The 27,918-nt window shown below is 40.2% G+C and overlaps 1 protein-coding gene across 1 annotated transcript in view; it reads left to right on the top strand.

The window, feature by feature from the left end:
* CLTB (clathrin light chain B) overlaps positions 1–27,918 on the top strand; it is a 40,876-nt gene that overhangs the window by 8,646 nt on the left and 4,312 nt on the right. Inside the window, exons 2-4 of the mRNA XM_072631083.1 lie at positions 6,887–6,933; positions 26,253–26,370; positions 26,562–26,673. Of these exons, the coding sequence (XP_072487184.1) occupies positions 6,887–6,933; positions 26,253–26,370; positions 26,562–26,673 (277 nt within the window). The remainder of the gene's footprint in view (positions 1–6,886; positions 6,934–26,252; positions 26,371–26,561; positions 26,674–27,918) is intronic.

The following is a 27,918-nucleotide window of genomic DNA, read 5'->3' as shown; positions in this document are numbered from 1 at the left end:
TATAGCACCCTGGCAGGTAGTCATTTAGCTGCTTCTTGCACACTACAAGTGGTAAGGGGGCCACTCCCTCGTGAAGAAACTGATTTCATGTTTGAACAGTTCTGGTTGTTTGAAGTTGTTCCTTATATTGAGCTAAGCCAGAAGTGGGGAACCTGCAGCCTCCAGGCCACATGTAGCCTTCCAGGTTCTTGGGTACGGCCTTTTGACTGAGTCCAAGTTTTACAGAACCAATCCTTTATTAAGGGGATTAAGGGCACATGAGGTCTGGAGGCCAGAGGTTCCCTGCCCCAAGCTAAACTCGCCTCTGCAAATTCCATAGGCATTCCTAGTTTTGCTCTCTGTAGGCACAGAGAAGTCTCTCCTGTCTACCATGTAATAGCTAATATTTATACAGCACTTTAACATTGGCAGAGCTCTTTTATGTATTATTTTATGTCTCCTGTGAGACTCGCAACAACCCTGGGAGGTAGGCGCTGTTATTATCATCCCCATCTTACAAATGAGGAAGCTGAGGCAAGCAGAGGTTAAGTGACTTGTCTAGTTTATGCACCTAGTAAACGTCTAAGGCAGAATTCAAACCCAAATCTCTGTGACTGCAGGAATAGCACTCTGTTCACTTTCACTGTCAGCTAGCTAGGCCAAGGTCTTCTAGTTCATCCTGGGTCATCTCCAGTCATCCTGAGGAATATCTGGTCACTTGACCCAGATGGCTCTGGAGGAGAAGTGAGGCTGGTGAGCTGCACAGCCCTCCCTCACTCAAAACAAAGTCAACTGCAAGTCATGTCATCATTTCTCTGATGGCATGGTCTTCTTTGAAAACAAAGGACGAACGCAGACAGACAGACAGACTATCAGCTAGCTACCACCACATGACAGCTTTTCAAATATTTGAAGATAAGGATCATGAACACCTCCCAGATTTGTTCTCTTTTCTGGGCCGGAAATCTCCAGTTTCTGCAATTGATCTTGGATTAGTTGAACAAGGATATGTACAGTAGCCACCACTAGAGACCTCCCTCCAAGCTGATAGTGATCCATTAATCACTGCTTTTCGGATGAAGTTATTCAGCTCATTCTAAATCCACCTCCTTGTACCCATATTTCTTGACCTTGTCCACAAGGAGAACCTGAGATATTTATCAAATGCCATAGCCTGGTCTCCAGACCTTTGGCCCATTTTGATCACCTACCTCTGGATACAATTCCAGCTTGTTTTAAAATGGGTCACTCAGAACTGAACACAGTCCTTCGACAGTAGCAAGCACCTGATCACTTTCCTTGTTCTAAACACTACCCTTCTATTTATAAAACCTAAGACCACATTAGATATTAGATTTATTGGGGGCTGTGTCACAACTGTTGACTCATTCTGAGGTTGCAGTCTACTAAAATCCCTAGATATCTTTCATATGAACTGTGGTCTAGCCACACCTCTTCCATCTAGTACTTAATGTAGCTGATTTTAAAAATCTTAGCATACAACTTTTTGTTGATACATTCATTTCTCAAGCAAACATTTCCTTGTAACAAAGATTTTTTTTTAAAGAGAAAAGAAAAAAAAATTCAGCAAAGCCACCTTTTAGTGTACAATTTTACGTGGATTTTCTTTTCACCAATATCCAGCTCTAATGCCTCATCATAGAGGTGACTCTGGCATCTTGCAAGCTATGCAGATGGGACACAAGCTCTGACAGGTCCTATCACTCTGAAAAGGTTTTGAATAAAGGAACAGCAAGACTATAGTCTTAAGAACCAGCCTAGCCAAGTTCTGAGAAGCTCATCACTGAATTGACTACAGTGATGATTTTTTTGAAACTATAACAACTCTCAAAGATGAGGTATCAAGTCATATCAAGTCTGCACCAGTGGAAAATACCCACACTAATAGAATCATAGATCTTGGAAGTACTCACATGTAGGATTTCACATTAGTGGCTATTAATTTTCATCTTGTGAGACTCATGCTCTTATATTAGATTGTCGAGAAGCTTTTGTATCTGTTATACAAATTGTTAGCTCTCCCTCTCCCAACTTTGTGTATTCCCTAAATTGGATTACCATGCCACTTAGGTTTTTATCCAAGTCATTGATGGAAATGTTCAACACCTCCCTCTGCAGTGACAACAATTCATCAATCACCACTTTTGAGATCTAGTTATTCAACTAGTTCAGAATCTTGCTATTTGTGTTTTCCATTCATAACTCTTTATCTTGTACACAAAGATAACCTGAGAAACTTTGTCAAATGCCTTGCTAAAATCAAGATACTCTGTGTATTCAGGCTTGTCCCCACCAGTACAGTCACTGTCTTCAAACTATAATGCTTTAGACACAATAGTCATTTTTAAATTCATTAAACCTATGACCTCACTGTTATGTAGTGGTACAGATGGTCACCCATCCCTGCTCTCACTCGATGTGATTCTTGTCCATAATCTCTCCTAAATCCCTCATAAATGATCCGCTCAAGTCCTGAAGAATGTTCTCTAAGCCTTTTTTTCAAGGGAGCAAAGTGCTTTACGTGCATTACCTCATTTGATCTTCATCACATCTCTGAAGTCTGTACTCCTCTAGGTCTTTTAACATTTTGTGGGCACCAGTGTAGTATTTGAAATGTCCATTATCCTCTGCTATGTGACCAGCCTACCTCCTTTTCTGATCATGCAATTCCTGAAAAAATATCTTTTCATGCCACTTCCTACATATGAATTTAAAAAAGAAAACAAGTCTGACATGACTTGTTCTTAGTGAACCCCTGTTGACTCCTAGGGAATTCTCCTTTCATGGTATATCCTTGTGAACAATCTGCTTGATAATTTGTTCTACAATTTTGTGTAGGATTAACATCGAATTCATCAGTCTATAGTTTCTGGACTATATCTCCTCCTCTTCCTCACCAGCCTTCGAAAATTAAACCCTCTTTCATTCTCTATGATTGCTCAGCAGTCCCCAGTAGCAGTTCTGTGTTCACATCTGCAAGTTCTTTCAGGACCCTGGGATTTCATTTGCCTGGGCTTGCTAATGTGAACTCATTTAGAATATATTGGTAGTCTCCTTTTCTCACCTAACTTGAATTTCAGTTCCCTCTGGTTTTGAATATCAGCTCCGCCTCTTTGAAATATATATTCATAGGCCAGAGGTGGGGAACCTGCAGCCTCCAGGCCACATGTGGCCCTCTAGGTCCTCAAGTGCGACCCTTTGACTGAATCCAAACTTCACACAACACTGGGCTGCAGTTTCCCCACCCCTGCCATAAGCAAATCTCTTAGTTCAATAGTAATAATAATTACTAGCATTTATGAAGTGCTTCCTGCGTCCCGGACCCTGTGCTAAGCACTTTACATTTACCTCATGTGAACCTCACAACAACCTTGGGAGGGTTAGGGTTATTATTATCCCCATTTTGCAGTTAAGAAAACTGAGGCAGACAGAGTTTTGTGACTTGCCCAGGGCCACCTAGCTAGTAAGTGTCTGAATATGAACTCAGGACTTCATGACTCCAGGTCCAGCTCTCTATATACTGCTTCATCTAGCTAGCCTGTCTTCACTAGGTTGTTGTGAGAATCAAATAAGATAATGGATATAAAGTATTTTATATATGGAGTTAAATAAATGTCTGACTATGAAGGATTCAGGGTAACTTAGAAAGACATATGAATTCATACACAGTGGAGTAGTTCATTCTGGACTTCAGCTTTCCTGACTGCTCCATGGTATTATTCCACTCTTTTATATATGACTATTTTAAATCTGAGGCCTCTGGATACCTATTCTTCCTCAATGAGATAATTCTTGTATTGTCAGAATTTAGTTTTTGAAAGTCCCCTCTACTTCTTGACCTACCTTCTCATATAGAATCTCTGTGCATGGGCTCTTACCCATCATTTCCCTAAACCTTTTGAAGTCTGCTTTACAAAAAGATACATATCTGACTATTCCCAATGATCCCACTTCTTACCATTCATCATAATCAAAAGTCCATGTGCAGAAATTCTAAATGAGAAGGTGTATACAAGAGTGTGGATGTGCATGGAATACCTCAAAAGGCTGTCTATTTGATTACGTGACATAACTTGGACAAGATGCATTGTTCATCCACTTTGTTTTTTTCATTGTGTGTGGTGTCCCCAGGAGAAAAGACGATTGAACAAGAAAGAGCTCCTAAGTGAAGTGGTAGTGATAGTCCTGAGGAGAAAGTGACCTTTCTGGCAAGAAGAATGGCTATTAAATTGGAAAAAGACTGTAGATTTGTTATACCTTGAAAAACACTCTGGCAAAACAGTAAACTTCCTAACTGACATATAAAGATTCCATCTGGATGGCTTCGTGTCTCTCAGCAGGGAGTCAGTGACCATTTCTTGTGTTTCTTCCTCCTGGAACCTACGACAGGTTTAGTTCTAGCTGAAAATATCTATGAAACAGGAGTACTAACTGATTCTTCTTCAGAAAACTCTATACAAGAAAACCTCATACTTATTCTATTACCTGATTGCTCAGAGTTTCCTGCACATTTTTCGATTGCATATAAATACACATACATATATACATACATGCACATATAGAAAATGTCCAAACAACACAAAATATGCATACACATATCTATGTCTATTCATGTCTGTGTGTATATTTGCCCAGTCATTTTCAGTTGTGTCTGACTCTTCGTGACCCTAATTGGAGTTTTCTTGGCAAGATATCAGAGTGGTTTGCCAATTCCTTCTCCAGCTCATTTTCCAGATGAGGAAACTGGGGCCAACAGGGTAAAGTGATTTGCTCAGGGTTACACAGCTAGTAAGTGTTTAAGTCCAGATTTGAACTCAAGAAGATGAATCTTCCTGACTTCAGACCCAGCACTCTACTGTGCCAGCTAATTGCCCATATGTGTGTGTACGCATACATACACACATATATATCATATATATATACACACATATGTATATATGCATATGTATGTGTACTTGGCTTGTTAGCCTCTTGGTCCTGGTTTTCATAGATTCTTCCATCCTGCCTGAGAACTCTTCATTTTCTTTAATTAAAGTGAAGAATTGAGAGACATTCCTCAGCCTCCTGAAGGAGAGTTCTGAGTTTATAACTCAATGGATGGGTGCTTCCAGCAGGAAGACAAGCATAGTTCAACCCTTACTGAAAGAGTTCCTTTGATTACCCTTCTGCCTACATCCATATTTCTTGATGCCCCCATCCTACTCCACCCCCTTGCTAATTGCCTGTTTGCTGCTGCCAGGATCCTAGGGAATGCCCCTCCCATGTCACTCCCTGAGACCATATGCTCAGGTATGACAATCAGAAAGAGTTTGCTCAGTCATGAGTCAGCCTATACTCCTGAAGTATTGAACAAACTTAATCAGTAAACATACATGGATCCTAGACTAGAGTATTTTGAAATTACTCACCTCTTCCCACCCAACCAGAGCAGGACTGCTTCCCATACTGACTATCAGGCAGAGTGTGCATATGCCAACACATGCAACCCACTCTCCAAATATGTCTGTGCATCAGTGTGCATATTCTGCAGGGAGATTCTGAATTCTTCCTCTTGACTTGTTCAGTTGTTTAGTTGTGTCTGACTCCTTGTGACCCCATTTGGGGTCTTCTTGCAAAGATACTGAATTGGTTTGCCATTTCCTTCCCCAGCTCATTTTGCATAGGAGGAAACTGAGGTAAACAAGGTTAAGTGACTTGTCTAGAGTCACACAGCTAGTAAGTGTCCTGACATTGGTGATTAAATTCGCTGCTTGGGAACAAAACTGACCACTTGGTCCTGTGTTATCATTCATCACCATCATAATAACAACTACTTGCTACTATTACTGTAGCACCTTATAATGGTACTGGATCAGGAGCCTTCACCCCACCCTCCACCTTGCCTGACAGACATGCCATTAACACTAGTTAGTTGAGTAGGAAGTCAACTAAAATCCAGTTCCAGCATATCTGTGGATACAATGACCAAAAACATTAAATGTCCCTTCCTTCAAAGAGTTTCCATTATATTAGGAGGACAGAAAATATGCCTTATCTAACTTCGTATGTCTCTCACTGCTCTTTGTACAGTAAGTACTTAGCATCTGTTTCTTATTGATTGATTGATTAAAGGAACCATTAGGTGATTGTCCCCATCTATAAGATGGGGAAACTTATTCTCAGAGACATTAAGAGACTTGCCCATAGTCACACGGCCATTAAGTGCCAGAGAGGTGAGTCTAAGATGGTGTTTATTATCTACAGAAGGTTTATTTCCTTATTTGTTATGCTGTCACACCTCATATTTTGTTGGAGCTAAATAAAGATCAAAATAACATTTGGTAGGTGTATGAATTCATGGATCCCTTCCTGCAACTCCGTAGCTCTCGGTGGTCTTTGGCTCACAGTTTGGCAGCCACTACACGATAAAATGTTAGAATAGGCTGAGTTTACCATTCTGCATCAATTTGCATTAGGGAAAATGGTCTATAGCTTTCTTTCTCTGTTTCTGTTCTTCTAGGTTTAGGTATCAGAACTATATTTGTGTTGTAAAAGGAATTTGATGGGACTCCTTCTTTGCCTGTTTTTCCATATTGTTTATATGGTACTGGAATTAATTGTTCTTTAAATGTTTAGTAGAATTCACTTGTGAATCCATGTGACCCTGAGGATTTTTTCTTACGGAGTACATTGGTGGCTTGTTCAATTTATTTTTCTAAAATGAGATTCTTTAAGTATTTTGTTTCCTTTTCTGTTAATCTGGGAAATATACATTTTTGTAAATATTCATCCATCTTGTTTAGATTGTTAGGTTTATTGGCATGTAACTGGGCAAAATATGAGCTTACCATTCTGAACAATGAAAAGTGATCAATTATATAATTGTATCTTTTCTTTCTCTTTTTAGCTGGTATTGAAGACACAGGGGCTACGGTCAATGGAGACCTGTTCCAGGTGAGTAAATTTCCATCCTAGGGGTAGAAAACATTTCCTGGGTGCTGGTGGCCTGGGTTCAAACATCTCTTTCAGGTCTATTCATTGGTCTCTATAAGATCTTTTTTTAAGGAATGGGAGGAGCTCCCTCACTCCTCAGTAGCTCTCACTCACTAATAATGAATGATCAAAGGGTTAGAAGAGTGATGTCCTCGAATCACATAATTAGAAATACATCTAGTCATCCTTGTCTGTGCCCAGTTTTCCTCAGTGGCTACCACTTCCATAACCTGACCTACTTTGACAACCTTTTGACCCCATAGACACTGTAAACCAGTGGGGACCCCATCAATCAATCAATCAACAGACATTTATCACATCCTTACTCTGTGCCAAGCATTGTTCTAGGCACTGAGAATGCATAGACAAAAATGAAACAGTCCTTGCCCTCAAGGAGTTGAATAGGAATGTGTATGTGTATAAACATGTACAAAACAAATAAATACAAGGGTCATTTGGGAAGACAGGCCCTAACTAGTAGATGGGGGAATTGAGAAAGTCCTCATATAGAAGTTGTGCTTAGGCTGCGCATTGAAGAAAACTAGGTGTTCTAAGAGGCTGAGATGAGAAGGAAATGCATTCTAGGCTTGGAAGACAGTCTATACAAAAGCATGGAGCCAAGAGATGTAACACCATACATGATGAACTACAAGAAGACCAGTTTGGCTAGAGTGAAGAGTACATGAATAGGAGTAATTTGTAATAAGGCTGTTCAGGTAGGTTAGGGTCAGATTGTAAAGAGTTTTAAGCACAAAGCAGAGGTGTTAGTATTTGACTCTAGAGATAAGAGGAAACCATTGGAGTTTAATAGGGGAGTGTCATAGATCTAGGCCTTAAGAAAATCATTTTGGCAGACCTACAGAGCATGAGTTAGAGAGGGTAGAAGCCTGAGGGAAGATGGCTGATTAGGGGGCTATTACAATAATCCAGGTGAAAGGTAGAGGATTAGAGAAACTGTTAGAAATTTTGTTGGGCCATAGCTCTCAAAACTGTGGTATGGAATTTTAGGTCTAAGACCCTAGAAACCATTTTCTATGGTAATCTAGATTAGCAGTTCTTTTCTGGAGTTCATTTCTGGACTTTGCTACATACAGACTGTCACATTGGACCAGTCACTTAACCCTTTTGAGTCTCTGGAAAATGGGACTGAGGTGTTCAACTCTCATTTATATGTTAAGATTCTATGAGATTCAGCTTACAGGTGCAGTTATAGAAAACTTTATTCAGTGATTCTCTTCCTTCTAGCAAGTCATTAAGCAGGAAGGTGAACGCCTTATATCAAGGATATAAGCTCGTAGTAGTCATGTAGATGTCCCACAAGCCTTGCCATTTGTATATGACTTTGAACTGATTGCATTAAAACCTGGAATAATATGGGACTCCTTAATAATAATAATGAAAGTTGCGGTTGATATGACACTTTGAGATTTGAAAAGGGTTATACGTACATTTTCCCATTTGGACCTCAAACAACTCTATGAATTAAGTGCTACAAATACTATAATGTCCATTTATTGGTTGAGAAATTGATGTTAAGGCAAGTTAAGCAACTCACCCAGGTCCACAAAGGTATTAAGTATATGAAGCATGAACTAAACTCAAGTCTTCTAGACTTCAGGTTCAGTCCTTTATCCATAGCACCATGCTGCCTGTCAATGAGAGGTATGGTCACTTAAGTGCTCTCTGGTCTCATCTCCAAGCCAGAGAGGGCACAAAAGAAAGAGAAATCATTAATGTAAAAATCACCCCTTCTAAAATAAGAAAGAGGGGAGGGAGGGAGAGAGAATCCCCCCCCCAAAAAAAACCCCTGCTTAAACACACACATAAATATTTCATATTGCAGAATACAGAGATGTCTCTATTACTAGTTGTATCCACTACATCATGATATTCCCCCAGTTCTAGGCATATCAATTTCTGTATGTCTTCATGCTATCTAAAGGACATTTTATTTTTTGTTCAGGCCTGTGATTTCATAAGTGTGAGGGTTCCTGATATGGAAAGTCCCTCCAGCAATATAGATCATCAATTTTTCTGTTACTTTTAGCCTTAGATGAGAGTTTTTTAAATGTTTTTTGTGATGGACTCCTTTAACAGTCTAGGAAACCTATGGACTCCTCCTCAGAATAACATTTGTTCCTGTGCTAAATTTCAGTTAGAAGTTAATGAAAATAAAGATAACATTTTTTTTTCCACTCAAGTTCACAGACCTCCCTTCCCCTTGAAATCCATGTACCTCAGGTTAAGAATCCTTGCCTTACAGAATTGATTAGGGGCACTGACAGGTTAAATGACTTGCTCTTTTTCAGAATTAATTTTTTTTTTAAACAATGAAAATCTGCCTTCTCTCCCTGCTACCTCCCCTCTCCCTCACCACTGAATAAACAAGAAAAACAAAACTTTTGTAACATGTATAGTCAATCAAAATCAAATTTCTACACTGATCATCTCCCAAAAATGTTTACACTTGCTTTGTGTCCATCGTGTGTCCCCTAGAATAATGTTTGGTCACGATCAGAGTTGCTACGTCTTTCAAAGTTTGTCTTTAACCTTTTGTAATTGTATAAATATTTCTCCATGCTCTATTCACTTCTGCAAGTGTTCATACAGATTTCCCAATGAAATCGGTCCCTTCATATGATGAAGATACATCTAGAGCTACAGCACTAGATAAGACAAACACAATTTCACAAGTGGGAATAGGATATTCCAATTGAATTACAGCAAATTGCATTCATATACTATAATTTGTTCCACCATTCCCCAGCTGATGGTCACCCCCATCAGTTTCCAATTCTTTGTCACCAAGAAAGAGCTGCTATCAACATTTTTTGCACATCCTCAGAATTTGTTTTGTTTAGGGTTAATCTCCTTTAATCTCCTTATTCCTCACCTCTTCCTTCTCCTCTTTCTGTGTTTCCCCATTGAATGAAACAGATTTCTGTGCCTGGCTGTATGTGCATGTTCCCTCTTTTGATGAGGGTGAAGCTTGTGTCACCTCTTCCTTACATTCTTTCCTTCTTATTTGTATAGACTTTTATTTGCACATCCTGATTGTAGGAGAATGTTTCCCCTTCTTTTTCCTTTTGCCCCTTTAGAGTATTCTTCTTGCTTTCCCTTTTCATTTTTCTTTTTGGTCATCAAAACATAAAAGAATGATTCTTAGGCCATCTGACTAATTAGATATCCTCTATCCATGAAGATGCTGATGATGATGCTGATGCTGATGACGATGATAAGATTCAGAGGGGATATATATATATGTATATATATCATCTCTCCATATTAGAATATAAATTCATTGCTATTGTTTAGTCATTTTTCAGTCATGTCTGACTCTTCATAAACCCTTTTGGGGATTTCTTGGCAGAGGTACTGGAGTTCTTTGCCATTTCCTTCCCCAGCTCATTTTACAGATAAGGAAACTGAGGAAAACAGTTTAGTGACTTGCCTGGGGTCACACAGCTCAGAAGTATCTGAGAGCATATTTGAATTCAGGTCTTCCTGACTCCAGGCCTGGTGCTCCACTTAGCCATCTAGGGTAGCCCTTAGGGTAGAAGTAGTATGTCTTTATTTCCTTTTGTTATTATTGTTTGGTCATGTTTACCTATCTGATTTATTTATCTAATTTAGACATAAAAAGTCTTTCACTTTCGAAGTTTGCACTTGAAAATTTCTATGCATCCCTTCTCTTCTCATTAGGAATGCTTAGAAGTCCTCTTTCATTAAAGATCAACTTTTTAAATTATAATCAGATTTTCTGGGTAAGCTAATTCTTGTCCATAAGTCTATATATCCTTTGCCCTCATTGTATTCTGAGTTTTCTGCTCCTTTATAGTGATGATTGCTAAATCATAATTGTATCTATATGGTTTTTGAATTCTTCCTTTCTGGATGTTTGCAGTATTTTTTTTTTTAACCTAAAAACTCTGGATTTTGGTTATAATGTTACTGGGAGTTTTCATTTTGGCAGTAACTGGTGAATTCTTTCTATTTCCGCTTTGCTGTCTGGTTCTAAGAGATCTGGGAAATTTTTGTTTTTTTACAATTTCTTAAAATAAGATGTCAGCATTCTTTTTTTTAGTCATAGCATTCAGAGAATTCAATGCTTCTTACATTTTTTCTCTTTGATTTGTTTTTCAAGTCAGTTGCTTTTGTTTTGAGATACCTTGCATTTTTTAAATATATTTTCATCCTTTTGACTTTGCTTCACTATTTCAATTTATCTCATGGAGTCAATGGCTTTTATCTGGTCCATTCAAATTTCCAGGGAGTTTGTTAGTTGGTCAAAATTTTATATATCGTGTGCCAAGCTGCTAATTCCCTTTCCAATTCCTTCTTCCATAGCTGTCATTTTCTTTCCAATTTTTCCTCAAGCACATTCATTTCATTTATAAAAATGATTAAAATCTTTAAAAAAAAGCAACCTCTTGCTTTATTTCTTCCAGGAGTTCTAATTGAATTTTTGCCCAAACTGTGTTTTCCTTTGAGTCTTTGCTCTTATTCTGGGTTGTATCTTGACTGTCCCTATCATCTTAATAGTTTTTGATGGTGAAATTCTTGTTGTTTGTTCTTTCTTCCAACCTACTCTCTAACTTTGACTTTAAACTTCAAGTTAGGGCCATGGCCTGAGTACTTCTGGAGGAAATACCTGAGCTGAGATTTTCTCCTCTTCAGAACCACTGCTGCTTTCTTTGGGTATTGAATGTAGTGTTATTCCAGGGTTTTCAGGAATAGCTTAGGCTGGGTATCTGAAGGATTTCAGTACTGACAAAATGATATGTCCCATGGTAAAGTTTGATCACTGCCCTTCTGGTCTAAGCTCTGCTAGATCCTAGCCTGGATTTTAGGTCTGAATAACCTACCTCTAGTTTTGCCCCTGATTGGAATGCTAGGAAATTGCTGCTGGACTCAGCCACTATCAGCCAGCTGAAAAGGTCTACTGGTTCAGTGACAGAATTTCAGGCTCTCATTTGTTCTGAGATTCCAGCCCTGTTTATTCTACTATAGGCTTCAGACTGGACTGGAAGATAGGATTAAGACCTAGTTCTGCCTCTAGAGTCAGAGCCCCATAGCTTCTACTTGCTTCTGAGCTTGATCTTTGCTCAGTACATAGCCTAGTACTCATAACTGCTCCTCAACCTGAATGCCATCCTTAGGCTAGGTCCCCGACTCAGCTTGACTGAATCTTTGACCCATCACTGGGTAGTGAGTAGCACAGCTACCAGTTGGTGTTTGTTCCTTCATCTTGCATAAGAAAATCTCTCTCTGTACACAGTTACAACCCTGGTGTGTGAGGAATTTTTCTGGTAGACCTAGCCCTTCACAGCAATGCAAGGACCTAAAACATTCTCAAAGGACTCTTGAAGCAAAATGCAATCCACATTCAGAGAAAGAACTATGGAATTGGAAAGCAGAATGAAGCAGAATATTTTCTCTTGTGTTATGTTTTGTTCTGTTGGGTTTTTCTCATGGTTTCTCCCATTCATTTTAATTCTTCCATGCAGCATGACTAATATGACATAGTTATAAGAATGTATATGTAGAACCCATATAAGATTGCATGCCAGATAGGAGAAGGAGGGGAAGAAAATCTAAGACTTATGGAAGTGATTGTACAAAAACTGAAAACAAGTAAATTAAAAAAAAAAAAGAAAATCCAGGTTGGTAAGTTAAAAAAAAAAAAAAAGAAAATCCCTGTCTCTGTGTATGTTTAGGATGTCTTCTTTTCCTGGCTCTCAACCTCTCTAGAGAATTCTTCGTGCAGCCATTCCTGGTTAAACTCTGTCCTCTGTATCTCTGTCTCTGTCTGACCTGTGCTGAGAAAATGGCTCACTATGATTTTTTTTTCTTGGATATCCTGATTAGAACTTGGTCTGGTGTGTTTTGTAGATCTATTTGGTGGATTTGCAGTGGAGAGCTTCACTGTATTTCTTCTTGCTTCTCTACCATCTTGGTTCCCCTGACTTGTCCATGGTATATATCAGAGGTTCCCAAATTTATTTGACCTATTGTCCCCTTTAAAAAAAAATTACTCAGCACCGCCCCCCTAGAAATCTACTTTCTTTAACGCTTTAACTTTTTTTTTGAAATTTGCATCATTTCAAAAAAATGTAAAATATTTTTAAATGACACAACTTAAATTTAATAATTTATTGTAAATTTGTGGGTTTTTCCCCCTGCATTGAAATTTTGATGACACAATATTGCATCATGTAACTGTTTATATGTAGTGTCATATTGTAAACAAGTCATTATATGCACATATTCCTGCTAATGCATGCTGTACTTACTGACAGTGCTCAACAGGCTCATCTACCAATACTTGCTTGTTAAGACCTGCTGGTGGACTTGACCACTGATTGGTTATAACTTGCATTTTGTGCGTTTATTTGGAAAATAATGTAATCACTACAACTTTAACTCTGTTATACAACAGATGAAACATATGCAAATGGTTTTCCAAATTTTTCTTCTCATCTTTCCTTATGCTTCTGGCACCCCCTTATTTTTATTTAATGCCCCGCCCCCAATTGCAGCCAAAGCTGCCACTTCCTTCCTGGATCATTCCAGAACTCACCAAGGTGGTATTGCCCATTTTGGGAACTTCTGATATATATATATACACACACACACACATACATACATATGTATGTATATATATATATATTTAAGTTATAATACTTATACATCTAGTAGGAAAGATTTAATCCCAAGTCTACTTGATTCCAAGTCTAAACTTCCATCCAACATTTTGCATTGTCTCAAAGAAAAAATATAAGAATCCTTCTGCTTCTTTGCAGAAGTGGGGGTTCATAGGTATAAGATATTATATAATATGTCAGTCTTTTTTGACATATTGGTTAGTTTTACAAAACTTTTTTTTCCTTTCTTCTACTTCAAACAATTCCTTATTATGTATGATTCTCTTAGAGGGATGGGGAGAAGGATATAAAAACAAAAGAGATCAATAATTTTTTTGAAGTCTATAATACAGGCCTGTGAAGTCAGTGAAGTGGGAGCTTCCCTTTTCAAGGAAGGAAAATAATAGCGTCTTCAGAAAAGTGCTATTATAACTTTCATGAATCAATAAATCTCACCATTTTTAGAAAGACTGTATATGGAATGCCCCTCCAAATGAATGTGTGCTCTTTAGGGGTCAGGGTGGTTTTTGTTGTATCCCCAACATATAGCTCAACACTTGGCATAATATTTTTTAGATTTGTGATTTTGTCAATGTAGGGGATCCTTGGTATAGGGGAAAATTTTCTTGACCAAAGCAGATAGGGCAACTCATCTAAAAATTTATAGTCATAGAGAGTTGTTTGGGGCACTGAAAGGTGAGGTGATTTGCTCATAGCATGCATCAGGGGCTAGACTTGAACCCAGCTCTTCCTGACTCCAAGGCTAGTGTATACACAAAGACTGGTGTATTTTGTCTTGAATATAATAGGCAATCAGTGCATGTATGTTGAACTGAATTGAGTTGAATACATAGCCATCAGGGGCTAACTCTATTGCCAGAGGTACTACCTGGGATCATTATGGCTTCAGTATGTCTTTCATTAGTAGTCTAATAAGCAGCCTGATAGTATACTTGATTGCCTGAGCTTGAGTCCTTAATAGTAAGAATGCTTTCTTAGCTCTCCCCTGTACAGTGTTTTACTGCCACCCAATTCTCTGCTTTGATCCCCTTAACTGTTAGCTCCTTGAGGCTGGGTAGAGGTCCTGTCCTCATTCTACAGATAAGGATACTGAGTTCCACAGAAGAGAAGTACTTTACCCAAGGTTTCCCAGTAGTAAGACTTTCGCAGCAGCAGACCCAGCATCAAAAATTAGGTCTCCCATTATTTCCACTATAGAATTTTACTTTCTTTACCCAACCTACATTCCTTGCCCTTTGGACTTGACCGTGTGGGTGTCACTGACATCTTCTTGGAGAAGTCCAACCCTCAACCCCAGCATAAAAGACAGGAAGATTTGACCTCAGACTAAGGGGTGGCCTTCCTTTATTTAGTTCAGAGTTAGCTACACACAGTTCCTGCCCAGGAGTTACTGAGGTTGCTGTAGAAATCTTTTGGCTTAATCCTGAGCATCTAGTCTTCTTGGAAATTCTTGTTTGCTAGGTCTCATTCACTGTGACCTGCCACAGGTCTAGCTAGCTATGCCTATGCATAGACAGTACAGCACCCTGCTTCTGCTGCTAGACAGGGAGCCAGGCTCTCAGTGAAAGTAGTAAGCCTTTTAATATCACACCGCTTGGACTTTTAATTTTCCATCTCCCTTTAAACCTTATAGGAGGACCAGTCCATCTCAGTTTACAACAATTAATCTTGTGAAAGACTTCACTGGACTGAACTGGAAGGGATGTTCAGAGCCATTCCAGAGCATAATATAGTGAATTCCACAGACATGGGAAAATAAAAGCTTAGAGAGATTCAGTGATTTGCTTCAAATCAAACATTTTAGAAGAAGGTCAATGACACATGTTTCTGAAATGCACAAAAGAGAACAGAAGGAATCATGGATAAATAGCACAGCTTTGAAATAAATAGGTTGAATCTATCATATACTTGAAAAGTAAGCTGCATAATAGAGGCTTGCAGTTTCATATATAACCCTCTCTGTTCTATTGTGTGTATTTAGAAGTGCTCATTTTAGTTGACATTTGTTAACTTTAGAATTTAAAAAAATGAAAAAAAAAAGTCACACAGGCAGTAAGTGACAAAGGCTTGATATGAACTCTGGTCTTCTGACTCCATCTACCATGGTACAATGTACCATGACAAGCCTTCTCTTTTGAAGGCTTACCTCCATGTGGGAAAAGGATTGTTTGTTCAGTTTAGCCCTGGGAGCAGAACTAGGAGCAGTTCCTGGTGGAGGGGAAGGCCATAAAGGAGTTGCACAGAAGTAGGGCTTGGTCTGGGACCAGACTGATTTGGGATTAAGGCTGGTCTTTAAAAGAAAAAAAATTTTTTTCAGATTTAAATTTGCATTCCATTTGGGCAGAGCACCAGCAGGTAAGGGTGTGATACCCTATGTAGAGAGAGAAAAGAAAGAAGGAAGGAAGGAAGGGAGGAAGGAAGGAAGGAAGGAAGGAAGGAAGGAAGGAAGGAAGGAAGGAAGGAAGGGAAAGAAAGCTGTGTTGCCCAACTGGAAGTTTTGCATCTCCTTCTTTACTCACAGAGATTGCTGTTTGTCTTTCATTCTCGAAGAGGACTATGACATCAGAGAGGTGATGCCATGACATGCAGAATTGGATTAAAGTGAGGAGGGCTGTGCAAAGTCCACTTAGCTTGAAAGTGCATCCTGCGCCATCTCCAGTTGTCCTGATCTATATCTGGACATTGGACCCAGGTGGCTCAGGAGAAGAAAGTGAGGCTGGTGACTTTACACAGCCCTCCCCCACTTAAATCTAATTCATTTGCGTGTCATGGCTTCATCTCCTTGATGTCATGGACCTCTTTGAGGATGAACAAACAACAGCAACAATTTCTCCTGAGTGACACTAGGTGGCACCATAATGCACAGACAACTGGACCTGGAGTCAGGAAGATTTACCTTCCTGAGTTCAAATGTGACCTCAGGCACTTACTAACTGTGTTACCCTAGGCAAGTCACTTAACCCTGTCTGCCTCAGTTACCTCATCTGGAAAATGAGCTAGAGAAGGAAATGACAAACCACTCCAGTATCTTTGCCAAGAAAACCCCGAATGGGGTCACGAGGAATCAGATATGGCTGAAATGACTGAACAGCAAACAAGTATTTCTCTTGGTTGTAAGATTTATGTTAAGGACACCACCATCCTTCCAGGAACCCAAGATCTCAAGGTTGGAGTCATCCTTGGCTTCCGACACCCCTAACCCCACATATGCAATCAGTCAGGAAATCTTGTCAAGTCTACATCCACACCATCTTTAGCACCTATTCCCTTCTCACTACTCTTGGTCATAATGAAAATGGACATCATCCTAGTTCATACCTTCATCATTTATCACTTGGTTTATTGCCATAACCTCCTAATTAGTGTCTTTATCTGTTCTCCAAACAGCTGCCAAAGTTCTATTACTAAAGCTCGGGTCTAACAATGTCACTCCCCTGAAACTCTAGTGACTCCCTATTACCCGGAGGATCAAATACAAACTCCACTTTTTGAAACTGAAGGCCCTCAAAATCTGCCTGTACTCTACTTTTCCAACCTTTATACGTTATTCCACCAAATGTTCTTCTTTTTGTTCCATAATTTGTAAAATTTTTTCTTCATGCCTTTGCACATAGACAGGCTATTCCCAAAGCCTTGAATATATTCCTCACCTCTGCCTCTTAAGAATCCTTCATTTCTTTCAAAGTTCAGTTCAAATTCTACCTTCTAAGGCCTTTCATAATGAAGAGGTTTGGAGTATTTGGACCCTGAGAATGCCAAAGCAGGGTTGCCTGAAATGAATTCACACACTCAAGTATTCTCTTAGTTAAATGGCAGAAAGTTTATTGTAACATTTTAGCATAAGCAGACAAGGATTCTCAAGGGAAGCTGTGAGAGACTGAGAATGGTACTGGGGTTTATATGTAAAGAGGGGCATGGGAAAAGAATTCCATGGATACTAATTAGGTCATCTGAGAGGTCCAAGTGTCTTCTGGGGTTATGGATGGGAAAGTGTAAGAAGTATACTAGACATTAAGGGAGATGTCAGAGACATGGACCTTTGGGATCTGGCAGGAAGGAGAGTCCTTGGGTCACTCAGGGACAAAAATCCTTGAGCCTGGCACCCCTTTGTCTGTTCTGATAAGAGAATGTATTCTGCAACAAGAGAAAATTTTCCCACAGGACAGGGGCCTACTGAAAAACTGAGAGGCCACCAGAGACATGATCTTAGGGCTGGGGCCCAAGCATGCCATCAATAATATCTCCAACAACTAATGCCTTCCTCTCAAAATTACCTTGTATTTAAGACAGATAGATAGATGGGCAGATAAATTCTTAAATGTTTATATGTTTTTTCCCCTGATTAATAGTAAGCCCCTTGGAAAGGACTGTTTTGTTTTTGCTTTGTACCTCCAGGGCCTAGTACTGTGTTCATAACATCGTGCATGCTTAATAAGTACTTGTTGATTGATCGGTGTAAAGAACAATTAGAGCTATACAAAAGTGGAATTGGTTTTCTCTTGACTTAGTAAGTTTTCCATCCCTGGAGTCTTCAAATAAGAGGCTGGAAGAATCATAGATAAGTAGAACAGCTTTGAATTGGTTATGAGGCATCTGGGTGGCACAGTGAATAGAGCACTGCCCTTGGAGTCAGGAGGTCCTGAGTTCAAATTTGACCTTGGATACATGACATTTACTAGCTGTGTGACTTTGGGCAAGTCACTTAACCCCAATTGTTTTGTCTCCCCCCCCAAAAAAGTAATAGAGTCTGTGATTTTGTGAACTCAGAGTTCTTTAGATGAAGCCCCACTGGCATCACAAATTTCACTTATGACCTCCCTGACAAGTGGCGATCCGTTTTAATATCTATGTGTCAAGGAGAGATAAATTTTCTCACAAAAATACTTTAAAGTTCTATAGTTTAATATGGGGGCTCCCAGAGCATTGGAAAAGAAGGATGGGAGCAGTAGGATGTGGGGAGAAAAAAAGGAGTAAGTGGAGAAAGTGTTTTTCAAAGTTTTACAGACTGGTAACAACTTGCTGTAGACTAGAGACCCATCTGTGGACTAGAAAAAAGGTTTATCAAATAATTACAGCTAATATTTGTATAGTATTTGGAGATTTGCAAACTGCTTAATATGCTGTCTTATTTGATCTTTACCACACCCCTGGGAGATAGGTGCTGTTATTGTTCATATTTAACAGAAAAGTAAACTGAGGCAAAGATTGGTTAAATGACTTGCCCAATGTCACACAGCTAGAAAGTATCCAAGGCAGAATTTGAACTTAGATCTTCCTCACTCCAAATTCAGCACTCTATCCACTGTACCACCAAGAAACCTTACTACGTAAGAAGGAGAATTAGAAGATGAAAGGGAATTTAGTGATCACTTAGTGCCCTCCTTCTGTCCATGAGGAAACAGGGAAGCCAAGTGATGTGAACAAGGTCCCACAGATAACATCACTGGGAGTCAAACTTGGGCCTTCTGACTGAAGAACAGGCAGAAGAAAAATACTGACCTTGGGTAGACTGTAATACAAAACAGGCATTTATGACTTTTAACCACTGTTTTCAGTTTCCTGTGTATTGAATCGCAGTTCCACCACTTCGGAGATGAGTGAATGACCTTTGACAAGTCACTTGTCATCTTGGGGTATCAGGGGAGTAGTGGAATATTGGAAAAAGAAGAGGATTTTGCATTAAGGAAGTTAGAAGCTCCAATCCTTGGCCTGTAACTTAGTACCTTGGTGAGGCAAGTAACCTCATTTGTAAAACAAGAAACTTTGGCCAGATGACCTTTAATGGACCTTCTGGCTCTGATTCTATAGTCTAAGGTTCAGATATTTCCTCTTTAAAATGGGAATGGTAGTTTTCTCCCCCAATGGGAAGTGTCCAGCCTTACACATAAGAAAGTACTTTGTAAGTGTCCATTAAGTTAAATTAACCAGATTCGACTGGTTACATCAATGTATAAGTGTTTTGTAGCCATAAGTTCCTTTATAAACACACCATGTAAAAATAATAATAATTTAATATTAGTTGAATACCTGTTGAATATTCAGAAGCTGTAACAGCAAGGACTCCAGCATGTACAGGAGGGCCTGCTGTACAAGTTCTTAGATCTGTTTTACCAGAAGGAAAGTAACTTTTTGGGGGGTCAGCAATCTACTTTAATCAAGCACATATATCTTTCCTTTAGTTCAGGGGAAAAAGTCAGCACCCTGAACTTCAGAGAAAATACAAATGGAGAAAAAAGACCAACAGACAGGACTTTCAACTGTCTAACTACAAGCAATACATACATAGTTACCAGAGAGAGATACACCAACATCTGGGTTTTCAAAACTGGGGGGCTCCTTAGAGGCCATCCGGAGTCTCCTCTGGCCAAATACTTCCAATGAGTAAGCCCCAAAATAAAACCTCACCTCAGAGTATTTATACACTTTTCAGATCCAGAGGGCAGGACCCTCTGACCCAGTGCCTCAATAGAAATTCACAAAAGGTATTGAGGCCTATTAATGGACTTGGAAGATCTTTAACTCTTCCCTCCCCCCATTAACCTTGCATAAACATTACAGAATCCTATCAATCAACAAGCGTTTATTAAACTATCTACCATGCCTAGTTCTGTGCTAGATGCTTGGGATATACAAACACAAATGAAATTTTCCTTGCCATTAACTTATATTGTGTCAGGGGAAACAACATATGCATATGTAAAGTAAATACAGAATGTGTATTAGATAATTTTTTGAGGGTGGAAGGGACTATCATCTGGGGAGGGAGTTCATGTGAGAGGTAGTGCTTGAATTAACTTCAAGGAAGAATAAATATAATGCTTATTCTTTGGAAATTCACAGTCCCTTTGAATATACTCAACTTTTTAACATTAAATCCACTAGGGAATAATACAAAGCTCCGTATAACCTTCAGGATGAAATATATTTGCCAGTAATGGTTGTTATTTATATAATAACTAAGTTTTGCATCTCACTTCATATACACTATCTCATTTGATCCTCATAGCAATCCTATGAGATGTTACTGTTCAGTTGTGTTAGTTGTGTCCATGTTCATGACCCCTTTTGAGGTTTTTTTTTGCAAAGATACTGGAGTGGTTTGCCATTTCCTTCACCAGTTCATTTTACAGATGAGGAAACTGAGAGAAACAAGGTTAAGTGACTTGCCCAGGATCACACAGCTAGTAAGTGTCTGAGGCCAGACTTAAACTTAAGAAGATGAGGCTTCTTGCCTCAAGGCCCAGCGCTTCATCCATTGTGTCACCTAATAGGTATTATTATTATCTCCAGTTTTCAAATAAGAAAACTGAGACTGTGAGAGATTAAATGACTTGGACATTACTTCCTTCAACACACACACACAGCACTGTGAACAAACTTTCTTACTGTTCCTCATACATGGCCCTCTATCTCTTGCCTCCATATCTTTGCACTGGTTGTGCTTCTTGCCTGAAAGGCTCTCTCTCCTCATCTGCATCTTTTAGAATACTTAATTTCTTTTAAACTAAGCTCAAGTACTACCTTCAAAATGAGGCAGTTTTCTGATCTTTCTAGGTACCAGCATCTCTCTTTCCCCTCCCCTATGCAATTACTTTTTATTTCTTCTTTATACATACATGTATGTATGCACATGTTGTTTGCCTTGAGTAGACTATAAAATCCTTGAGAGCAGAGGGACCATTTTAAATTTTGTCTCTTTATCCCCAGTATATCTACTGGATTTAACACTTGCTGAAGTGGATGCTTAATAAATGCTTCTTGAGAAGTGATACAGTTGACAGATATCAGTAATCTCAGGTACTACACTAAATTTAGCATTAATATAGTAAAATCCTGGGAACAGGGGCCCATCAGGTTGCCTAAGGAAAGGCAAACCAGTCCAGGTTAGAAGCAGTAGGTTAAAGCTCTGAGAAAATCAAATTGATTCTATTTCGTAATTGATTCTATTTTATACTAACATTGGCATCTTGTATAATTGCTTAAGTCGTTAAGTTTCATTATCTTTAGTATAAATTTAGAAGTTCAATTTTTCTGTTAATCAATTCAAAGAAGTCTGGTCTGTTTTCTCTATACCACTAACTGGCCACTGGGACTGAATCAATCAGAACTTACTAGTGAGAGGCTGTTGCTAGTCCTGCATTTCCAGCCACTCATTATTCTCTGTGCTTATGATGCTTCAGACTTTGTAACCAATCATATTGTTTTCCTCACTTATGATGCTGCCTCCTAATTTTTTGAATGCATCTCCTTTTGTCTGTAAAAATGATCTGTCATTTGGAGGTCTTAGCTTGCTAAGGAGGCCAAGACTCTATTTATTGGCAAATTTGTGCTTTGCTAATAAATCGATCACACTCAGATTTTTGTGCTTCAGTTTACTTTAATTTCAGTTGCAACAGTTCCCATGCCAATCAGTAGCTAAGTCTTTCACAGGTGGTTGTTATTATAATAATGCTATTGCTATGTATGATGTTCTCATGTTTCTGTTTACTTCACTCTGCATCAGTTCATAAAAGTCTTCCCAGATTTTTCTGAAGCCATCCTTTTCATCGTTTCTTATAGCACAATAGTGTTCCATCACACTCATATACCATGACTTCTTTAGCCATTCCCCAATTGATGGGCATCCCTTCCATTTCGAATTCTTTGCCATCACACACACACACACACACACACACAACCACTATGAATATTTTGTACATATGGAAACTCAGTCTTTAAAAAAAAACCAACTTGTTGCTTGATTGAATGATGGATTAGTTATATGATCTAAGGTCTAAAGTTACAGTGGGCAAGAGAAAACAGAGAAGGTTGCCCTGGAAATATAGGACTTAAACCTACCTTGAAGGGCATTTAAAAACTTCATTCACAACCAGGCTTAAATTCACAAGCTTTCAGCTTTATTCACAACCATTCCCTTCACACCCTTTTCCAAGCTTTCATACCCTTCCAACCATGCAAATACCCCCAACCTATAAGGCCAAAGCCAAGACTAAAGAAGATAAGACCTGGCCTCCATTGGTGGTCCCTGTGAAAGTAGCTCCTAAATCCAGGCATCCTTCTTCAGTATTCAAGCAAACCCACTCTCTAGATTTGGCTTCCAAGACATCAATCAATAAACATTTATTAAACACTTACTATATTCCAGGCACTGTGCTAAGCTCTGGGGAAACAAAAAGAAGCCTAAGACAGTCCCTACCCTCAAGGAGTTTACATTCTAATAGGGGAAGCAACATGTAAATAATATATACAAAGCAAGCTACATATGCAGGATGAATAGGAAATAATTAGCAGAAAGAAGGCAGTGGACTTAAGAGGACTTGAAGAAGACTTTTTCTAAAAGGTATCATTTTAATTGTAATCAAAAAGAAGTCATTTGGGGCAGCAATTGGAGCATAGGAGAGAGAGTGTTTCAGGCCTGGAGGACAGACAGAGAAAATGCCCAGAAGGCTGGAATGACCAAGTTTTGTATTTGTGGAACAACCTGGAGACCAGTGTCACTGAATCAGAGTTTATATCAGGGAGTAAGGTTTAAGAAGACTGGAAAGATAAGAGAGGTTTAGATTATGAAGGACTTAGAACACCAAACAGAGAATTTTATATTTGACCTTGAAGACAATTGGGAGCCACTGGAGTTTACTGAGCAGGGGGATAATATGATTGGACCTACACTTTGGGAAAATCACGTTAGTGGCTGAATGGAGAATGGATTGGAGTGGGGAGAGACCTGAGGAAGGAAGATCCATCAGCAGGCTATTGTAGTAATCAAGATGTGAGGTGCTGATGGCTTATACTAAAGTGGCTATGTCAGAGGGGAGGTAGGGGTGTATTCAAGAGATGTTGCAAAAGTGAAACCAATACATCTTGGTAACAGATTGAATGTGTGTGTGGGGTGTGTGTGAGAGATAGTGAGGAATCTAAGATAACTCATAGGTTGTGAGACTGAGGGACTGGGAGGATGGTGCGGCCCTTTCCAGTAAAAGAGACAGTAGAAGATAAAGAAGGTTTTTTTTGTGGGGGGGGGTCAGAGGCAGTATAATGAGTTCTGCTTTAGATATATTGAGTTTAAGATGTCTACTGGATATCCATTCTGAGATGTCTGAAAAGTAATTGGAGATACAAGATCGGAAGTCAGCGGAGAGAACACTGTGCTGTTGCACATAGCCCATCCACCTTAGATTGGTACAAAGGATGACAGGAGAGTAGTAGTGACCACAAAAAGTCGCCCCTCAGTCTCATTCATTATACCTTGACGAGGAATGATTTTTAAGTTGATAGAGACATAAACGAGATGTTGTCTAAAAATGGAAAGTTATATGTTAGAGCAAAGTGACTAGGGAAAGGTCTGTAAGGGACCTATATTCTTCCTGATAACTCTCACTTGCTTTTAGACAGAGGTGACCTCAGAACTAGAAATGGATCTAATGTGGGGCTGGTTTCTATCAATGGTCATCACACTTGGCTGCTTTCCTGGCCATTCCTGAGGAGCACTTCTCCTGCCACCTACAAAAACACTTGGAGCAATGAGGTCACCACCAAGGAGGCACAAGATGAGAACTAGGGAACAGACATGCATTAGGCTACACTAGAAGAGGACTGGGTCAACCACAAGGGACTGAAATTCTCTAGGTACCAGACCTACACAAAATCTCTCATTCTCCATTTTTTTATTCATAGATATTTGTCTCTGTGATAGCTTTTTCTTTTTTAATTAAAATTTTTCTTTTTCTCAAATAATAAAAATCTATTTCACTCCTTCTCACCCCTACTGGAAAACAAAACAAAACAAAACCCTTGTAAAAAGTATACATAGTCAACAAATTCCCTTACTAGTCATGACCAAAAATTGTGTCTCAATCCAAACTCTGTTGTCCATCATCTCTCTCTCCAAAGGTGGGGAGCATATTTCATCATACATCCTCTGGAATCCTGGTAGGCCATTGCACTGATCAGAGTTCTTTAGTCTTTTAAAGTTGTTTATTTTCACAATGTGCTATTGTATAATATGTTCTGGTTCTGACCACTTAACTCTATATCAATTCCTATAAATACTCCCAGGTTTTCCAAAGTCATCATTTTCATCATTTTGAAGAGGTTTGGGATAGAGGTTAAGGGTTCTGGGACCTGGAGAATGCCAAGGCAGAGTCAACTGGAATGAATTTGTACACTCAAGCCATCTTTCAGTCAAGAGACAGTTTATTATAATGCCAATAGAAGTGGGCAAAGTCCCTTTGGGGAACTTGCACCCTAATAGGGGGGAAGCTAAAGCTTATATAGAGAAGGGGCATGGGAAAGGAATACCAGGGGTGCTAATTATGTAATCTAAGGGTCCAGGTATCTATGGGAGTTGGGGATGGGAAAGTGTAGAGAGTATACCAGATATTGAGGGAGCTGTCAGAGGCATGGAACTTGGAGATCTGGTGGGAAGAAGAGTCCTGGGGCCAGCCAGGGACAAATCCTTGGGTCAGGCACCTCTCTGTCTGTTCTGATAAGAGGATATATTCTGCAACAAGGGAAAATTTTCTCACAGGACAGGGACCTACTGAGAAATTGGGAGGCTTACAGAGACATGCTCTTAGGGCTGGACCAGAGCACCCCATCAATTTCTTATAGCACAATAGCATTCCATTACATTCATAGATCATATTTTGCTCAGCCATTCCTAATTCTTTGATATTATGTTGTTTGTTTCTTGTTCTTTTGCCGCACAAAAAGAGCTGCTTAACATATGTTTGTCCATATGTCCATTTTGTCCACTGATCTCTTTGGGGTGAAGGTCTATAGTGGAATTGCATAGTTCAGTAACTTGGGACACATAGTTCCAAATTCACTCTGTCATAACTTGCCCAAAAGGTCAAGGAGGGGTGGGGAATGAGCATCCATCTAGCGCTTGCTGCTTGTCACACATTGTGCTAAGCACTTCACAAATATTATCTGATTTGAGCCTCACAAGAACTCTGCATGACTGGTGGTGTTACTATCCCTGTCTTACAGTTGAGGAAACTGAGGCAGATGCTACCCAGCTGCACAGGTAGTGATCAGATTCTGCAGTAGCAGGGAACCTTCTTATTCTGATTACAGTATTTTCAGGTTTCCTGATCCTGGGCAGGGTTTGGTGGCAGAGTTCAAATCCTGCTTTAGTCATTTCCTAGCTTTGTGACCCTGGGCAAATCATTTCAGCTATCTCTGCCTCAATATCCTCAACTGTAAAGAGGACATAAAAATAGTATCAACTGTCTAGGGTTGCTGTGAGGGTCAAATGAAGGAATATTTGTGAAGTACTTAGCGCATAGTAGGTACTTAATGTCTCCTTTCTTCCTTCCTTCCTTTCCTTCTTTCTAGGGGTCCCTAAGCTTGGGGGGACCTTTATAAAGCCTATGAAGTACCAGAGAGGGAAGCCTGTCTTGGAGGGCTCCCATGGGCAGCCCCAGACCAGAGAAGCCTCTCTACCTTTTCCCCTAATCCCAGGAGTTAGCCTATAGGTTAATTCTATAGTGTCTGAGGCTCTCTCATCTGTGAAGTGAGGGAAATTGGCCTAGCCGACCTCTGAGATCCCTTACAATCATAAAATGATGATGTTGTGACGTACGTGTTTGTGCGTGTGCAAATCTGTCCTAGGAAGCCAACGGTCCCTCAGATGGCTATGCTGCTGTAGCCCAGGCGGACAGGCTGAGTCAGGAACCGGAGAGCATCAGAAAATGGAGAGAGGAGCAAAAGAAACGACTGCAGGAGCTGGGTGAGGGTAGCGGGGAGCCCCAGGGAGCCCACAGCTTGTCTCTGGCAGGCCCTTAGAGAGTGGGGGGGCTCACTAACCTGCCCTGGGAAATTGGGGGAAGAGACGTGAGGAGGAAGGATTCGGAGAGGGAAGGCGAGCCTTAGCAGGTGCCCTTCAACTGCTCCCTGCACTTAACCCCGTCTGGTTCCCAGATGCGGCTTCTAAGGTGACTGAGCAAGAGTGGCGAGAGAAAGCAAAGAGGGACCTCGAAGAGTGGAACGTGCGACAGAACGAGCAGGTGGAGAAAAACAAAATCAGCAACAGGTATGAGGCACAAGAGGCATTTGGGGAGGGGGTATGGGGGGAGGAGTGTTTGGGAAAGGGCAAGGGCACATGGGGGAAGGGACGGTTGAGCAGGCGGGCATCTCAAAGTTGGTAGAAAGAGGGGGGTTTAGGGGAGCAGGAGGTATCAAGGAAGGTGGAAGTATTTGAGGAGTCTGGGTAGGAAGGTGCAGGGGTATCTGGGAGGGCAAGGGGCATTGGGAGGATAGAGGTGGGAGAGAGGGGGGTGTTTAAGAGAGTGAGGGCAAGAGGGAAAAGAATATTCAAGAATGATGTGGAAGGGCGAGCGAGAGTACAGAATATATTTAGGCAGGAGGGGAGTTCTGGGAGGATAAAAGGTTCTGGGGAAGGCAGAGAGAAATCAGCCAAGCAGGTGGCTTTCTATCCCAGTCAGAACAGCCTCCCCGCCTTCACCAGCACTCAACCATGTTGGAATGGTCTCATTTCTCTCTTTGAAGACACTCACAACTCTTTCCAGACATTCAGTTGTACACCCTTTCCCTGCCCAGCAGGATGCTGGAAGCTGGCCGCAGCTTATTGCTAGAAATAGAAAAAAGAGTTCCTAAGAAGTTAGTGTGGTCGTGTGATGGTCTCTGGAGGCCAAAGCCGCTGCCCTGTTGCATATCTGGAGACAGCCTAGGACCCTACTAGACCAAGCCGCACCTGTGGGGAGCTCAGAAACATCGTTTTAGGGTCTCTTCTTCTATATCTGTGCTTTGAGAAACCCTCGCCCTTCCTTTCTTCTTTCTTTCCTCTCTATGAAGGGCTATGAGTAGCCCTGCTGCCTTCCCAAATGGGCCTGGTGCTTCTAACATCTCTTGTGCTTTTCAGTACACTAATGTTGTCTTTCTCTTTAACCTTTTTGCCTGCCTCTCTTTCTTCTGTCATCTTGACCTCCCTTGTCTAACCCTTCCCCTCAAGGATCGCTGACAAAGCATTCTACCAGCAACCAGATGCCGACATCATAGGTTACGTGTACGTGTCTCCTTTGCTTACCTTTCCCAAGAGAAGCCTGGGGTGGAGAGCAGTATGTTGGGTGAGGCTGTCTAGGAATGATCCCCTGGCCACAGCTGGCTGATGGTTCCCAGAGGCTGGGAGGCCAGAGAAACATGACTGGGCTTAGTGGATTTGATTGGGAAAAGTATGGGAAGGTATCATTCTATTCACAGCTGATGAGATCTAATAATAATAAGGACAGGGACTGTGCCTGTGATTTTATTGTCATAA

The sequence above is a fragment of the Notamacropus eugenii genome, chromosome 1 (assembly GCF_028372415.1).
Source record: "Notamacropus eugenii isolate mMacEug1 chromosome 1, mMacEug1.pri_v2, whole genome shotgun sequence".
Classification (NCBI taxonomy): domain Eukaryota; kingdom Metazoa; phylum Chordata; class Mammalia; order Diprotodontia; family Macropodidae; genus Notamacropus; species Notamacropus eugenii.
The sequence above is the reverse complement of the archived record's forward strand: the minus strand, read 5'-3'. Positions and strand labels throughout refer to the sequence as shown.